This window comes from Epinephelus fuscoguttatus, linkage group LG19 (genome assembly GCF_011397635.1).
Source record: "Epinephelus fuscoguttatus linkage group LG19, E.fuscoguttatus.final_Chr_v1".
NCBI lineage: Eukaryota > Metazoa > Chordata > Actinopteri > Perciformes > Serranidae > Epinephelus > Epinephelus fuscoguttatus.
Window position 1 is genome coordinate 17,492,524 of NC_064770.1, and position 5,451 is coordinate 17,497,974.

The 5,451-nt window shown below is 35.7% G+C and overlaps 1 protein-coding gene across 1 annotated transcript; it reads left to right on the forward strand.

Annotated features, from left to right (window-relative positions):
• The first annotated feature begins 926 nt into the window (after window positions 1-926).
• Window positions 927-3,963, forward strand: psmg3 (proteasome (prosome, macropain) assembly chaperone 3). The gene is made up of 3 exons (XM_049561357.1): window positions 927-1,064; window positions 2,049-2,277; window positions 3,316-3,963. The coding sequence occupies exons 2-3, from the start codon at window positions 2,059-2,061 to the stop codon at window positions 3,466-3,468; spliced, it is 372 nt and encodes a 123-aa protein (XP_049417314.1). The 5' UTR covers window positions 927-1,064; window positions 2,049-2,058; the 3' UTR covers window positions 3,469-3,963.
• Window positions 3,964-5,451: the final 1,488 nt, after the last annotated feature.

A 5,451-nucleotide genomic window follows, 5' to 3' on the forward strand; every position in this document is an offset into this window, starting at 1 on the left:
AGAAACATCATTTGCAGGATTGGTGAGTAAATATGAGGAGCTGTGTTTTGCTACAGTTACAGTTTAACTGATCTGGTATGCTGAATACAGTGGCTGTACTGTTACTTGTGCCTGTTGCCGCTTTGATAGCTCTGCAATGGATGAGGAACAACTGATTCATGAAGCTGAATTGAGCATTAAACTACAAAAACCTACATAAGGTGGCAGCAGGCTTGAGGGAGATCACCAGAGAGCTTAAAGTTTCTGGTAAATGTCCATTGCCAATAATAACCCACTGCTGATGGTTATCAGTCATTTCCAGTTAATATCACAATATAGAACATGTTTTTTTTTTTCTGTTTAAAAAGTACAAAGGTAGAAAAATAGAAAGTACTCGAGCTGACAGGAAGTCATGGTATCTTTACATGAGGTAACAAAAGTGCATATTTAACAGATTCAGGGCAAGCAGAGAGTAACAGTGGCTTGCTGTTGGGACATGGTGTAATGTTCATATGAGGCATGCATTTCCCATTAACAGATTAAAAAAAGTGCATACACTGCACCTACCACAAGACAATGGCAGAGGAGATGCACAGCCAGGACTGACTAATCTAATGGGATATATATTATTTTATTATATTTTAGGGCATGCATTCAGTAATTTGTAGTGGTTTTGAAAGTAACCTTCCCAGCATTTGTAATTTCTGTCAAACATGATTTTATTGAACAGTTCAACCGCCAAAAAGCCTCATGGAACTTGTAGTTCTTTGATTAGAAAATAATAATCTGAATAAAATCAAGTTATTTACCAATTAAATGGCAACTAATAAAACCCCAGCTGTCTTGTTTTAGCTTTTCGTGTTGAAAGAGTCATTAAATCCGCTAGTTTGTTTCAAATTGAGCCAGAAACTACCCCGGAAGTCAGGCGCGACTTCATGTAACGTCATCGCGCACAGAGAGCTGTGTTGACGTTCAACCAAGCTGCTCACGTTTGTATTTGGGAGAAGAGAGAGCGCTACTGAAGTTACTGAAAGTGTGTCTGTGTGCATAGGAAGCTTCAGTCGTTACACTGACGGACAAACAGGGTGAGGATTTTTTTTATATATATTTGACAGAGACGCTGAAAAAAGTCGGTTTATCGTTACGCCGACTGTAACGGTTACGGCTTGAGCTAACTGTTAGCTGTTAAGCTAACGTTAGCATCTGCATGTCAGCACTTCCCTGTAGCCGAGCATCTCCTCTGCGAAGCTTTTCTCTCTCGACTCTGCTGGACAAAAATATAAATGTAACGTTAACGTTAATCGATTTTAAGATGCGTCTGCAGGTGGTGGGATGTGGGTTTTAGTAAGGACACAATGCTGACATACTTCTGTCTTTTGTTTTCGTCACTGAGCTGCTAACAGCATGCTGTATCAAAGTCTGAATATCCCAACTGTTTGAATGAACTGTCATCGCTGAAGATTATGTCCACTTAGTTGCCAAATAAATGTGATGTGCTTATGTGCTAAGGTAATATATTTAAGATCTGGAATTGCACAAGGCTTTCTGAAGGATGCAACGCAGAGCAGGCACTTTAATATGTAAATAATAGATGTCTGACTAAAGAGGTAATAGGCCATTATAAAACAAACCTACTTGTTAGAACTAATTTATCGTGTCAATATTTCCAGAGTTAGAGAAAACAAATATGTGTGGTGTTAATTACCTAAATCAAAAATGATATTCCTTTTTTCGATTAGTTGTTTGACAGTAGATTTTTTTGGTGTCTGTCATTTTACAAGTAACATTTGCTGTACCACCTTCTTAAAGGTGTTTATTTGATGCTTTCCTTTGTCATATATGATAGTAAAACGATATGGTATTGCATTTTTGGTTTTCACCTCTGGCTGTGGTAGATCATAATATGCATATTCACTATTTGCTGATGCTTTGCTGAGCCAAATTCATGACTCAGATAAGTTATTAATCATGAAAATAATTGGCGAAATAGTGAATAGTGAAAATACTCTTTAGCTGCAGCTGAACAAATTGTGTTCATGTACCATTTCCTGTTTCTTTTTCTCATCCAGGATTCACAAAATGTCTTCCCCTGAGCCCATCATCAGATCGAGACAGGCAGAAAAAGAAGTAAATGGAATTTCAACACAAGTCATCTGTACAGAGTTCAGCAATTACATATTTGTAGTTCTCACTCAGTACGGCAAAATGGGGACATTGATATCTGTCACACCTGACTCCAGATCTAATGATATCAGCACCCCAACGTTCTCCACCAAAGTACTGCTGGGCAAAGACGAGGTATGCTAGATAAAATTGGTCAGATTAATATTGTATCAGTGTGATATAGACTTGTTCACAGGACATCAGACAGACGTGTTGCGACACAGGGTAACTCATTTCATGCTGTGAAAGGGCAGATAAGATTGGTTCTGAATTACTGTTGGATGGGGAGAAATGAGACGTGTGCAGGCATGGAGTTCAGCGGTCTGTTAAAGTTTGCACAAGAAAACCTATTTCAGCTCTGCATTAGCAAGTAATTTTCTAACTGGCATACAGTGCCAGACATGGATCATCAATAGAGGAATGGATTATAATTATGTTTGCTTGTGGAGTCCAGAAGACGTACAGTTTTTTGTTTGTTTTCCACCTTTGCGGTCATTTTAAAAATACAATCCTTGCTTTTTCTTCAGGAAGAGATGCAGTGTTGAAGCATTGAAAACTGTTATGTAATGTAATCAAGCAGTATATCAACAGCTGAGTCTTCATCTCAGTTATTGTCAAGATGACTGGATTACACAGCAGTCGGATAATCTACTACAACCACATCAGAAGTTTCATTAAAATAGACTGAAGTCATATTGTAAGATGTGCAAACTGGGAGAACTTCACAAAAATAAATTACTTTTTTCATGGTGTTTGTGGAATATTGTACAATCAATAATGCTGCACAGCAGTAAAGGCAAACTATTTACCACATATGCGATGGCAACAGCACAGAATGTGATTGGAAAAGTCTTCTCGTTTTTGCTGGCCAACTTGTTCACAGTGTGAAATGATTTGGAAAACCCCAGTGCTCGAAGATATGGAAAAATCATTTGCTATGTAAAAGTTGAAAACTGGATTGCATGAATAGAAAAGACAGTTATTGATATACATGATATTAAACAAAGTAGATTTCTTCATTTTATCAGTTAGGTTTCACAGGCCAGGTCTTTACACGTACAATGGCTGTAGATACTATTCATTCTCATTAATTCATCATGTTCTGGCATAGACATTTTACATTGCAGCATTTCTGTTAACAACCTAACGCCTGATCTGTGTTTCTCTTTTCAGCCACTGACACACGTCTGTGCCAAAAATCTCGCAACGTTCGTGTCACAAGAAGCCGCAAACAGGCCTGTCTTATTGGGACTAGCACTCAAGGATTCCTCCATAGATGCAATAAAACAAATGAAAGAGATCATCAAAAGTTGTCAAGTCTGGTAGGAAGTCAACATAATGGACATGAAGCCTGAATGCTTGATGAAGTGCAGGCCATCTGGATGCCCCCATTTTTCTCCTGCGTCATTTTAAACGGAAAGGATTTCACTGTTTACTAAATGCCAATCTGTGAGTTAAGAAAAAACCCCAAGGCTTGTGCTGGAAGACAGATATGTATGAATCCAATTTCAGTGACTGATCTTTTGATTTGTTGAGACAGTGAAGAATGTCTTGTGGAAAACATAATTTAGAGTTTATCTGGTTGTAAAGGAAGAGTGTCTGCGAGCCACTGTGGTCTCAAACTTCAGAATGTGCATTGACTGAGTTATACTTTGCAAAATGATGGCTAGGAGCACCAGTTTATTCACTATGAAATATGTATTGACTTGACAGTTTTAGTTTGTTTTGAATTTGTAATACTTTATGCTGTTTGTCATTTTTATATTTCAGTGTGCAGATATTCTAAATTGTTTCATAAGGGTAATTTGGAAATAAAAAGGTCACTCCTAAAACTTGTCTGTTTCCTGTCTTTGAAACAAATGCAATTCAAGTCATGAGTCCAGTGGATCATTTAGGCTTAGCACTGGGTAAGTATTTTGAGCATCACCAATAGTCTCATCAAACTGGAAAATTGGGCAGGCCTTTTCTGATCTTTCTAACCTACTTTATCAATTACAGCTGCTACACTGGTGAAAATGCAGTGAAGCAGTCAACCATTTTAAAGCAAGGCATTCGGTGCTGTCAGCGTGTTGCTGCAGATCATGACGAAAGCAGCATTACTCAATACATTTTAAAGAGCTGCTCTATTATCTCAGATGATTATGTATTTTTTTGCATTTTATGTTTTAGTAATTTTGTAATTGCGTAAATATAAGTAATTTGTGATATATGGGACTCGTTTGGCATAAGAGATTGGATATAAGTTCTGAGTCTTGGAGCGTAACTTTTGAAATGTAATAGGTTACAAATTATTCATTACCCTCAAAAATGTAATGAATAATAACTTTTTGATAACTATAAGAGTAAAGTGACGTGATACATTTGATTAGTTTTCTAACATTCATAACTGGGCTATAAAGCTGAGAAATGTCTGAAAATAAGTCTATGCCAAAAGAAGGCATTTCTGCACAGTGAAAAGATGCAAAGCAACAGCATGAATGTTATGTTCTACATATTAACATTTTAGTGAATAGAATATATTTGTATGTAACCCTACTGCTGAGGGGAAAAAAAGAAGCTTAAACCTGCCTGATCAGACTAAGCTGTTTTTAAGCAGAGTCCGTTGTTATTACCACCATTTTGATTAGTAACTTATTTAATTTCATAATTTTTCTCAGTAACTGTAACTGATTTACCGGTATATCCCCAAACACTGCAAATACCTTTGTAATGTAGGTTTTGTGTCAGAGCTGCTCCTGTAATATTAAGTAGTGTATGCATGGATATACACTTTTATTTTATTATTTCATTTTATTATTTTATCTTTCTGTAATATACTGTTACAGATTTAATTTGTGGTTGATTATTGGGTTGCAGTTACTTACATTTTATTGTATTTTATTTAATTTATTTGATTTGATTTTAATTTAATTTTAGTTTAATTTTATTTTATTTTACTGTAATATATTATTATAGTATTATAGTTTGTGGTTGATTATATTGAATTGCAATTACGTATATTTTATTTTATTGTATTTATTTTATTTTTATTGAATTTAATTTTATTTTATTTTATTTTATTCTATTTCATTGTACTGTATTTTATTTTACTGTAATATACTAATATAGTTTTAGTTTGTGGTTGATTATATTACTTATATTTTTTAAGTGGGATGGAAACAATAATATTAAGCCAGGGTGTGCATTATTTCAATGTTGGTCACACAGTAGCCATAGATTTCAGGGTTAGGCTGTACTATGGTTCTAACGTAATCTCTCCATGATACAAGAAACGTGATGACGACACACAGAGAGCTGCGGACACGTGAC

Coding starts and splice junctions, on each gene's coding strand:
- psmg3 (XM_049561357.1), top strand. CDS start 2,059: ATGTCTTCCCCTGAGCCCATCATCAGATCGAGACAGGCAGAAAAAGAA. Junction 2,278..3,315: donor TACTGCTGGGCAAAGACGAG/GTATGCTAGATA, acceptor TTCTCTTTTCAG/CCACTGACACACGTCTGTGC.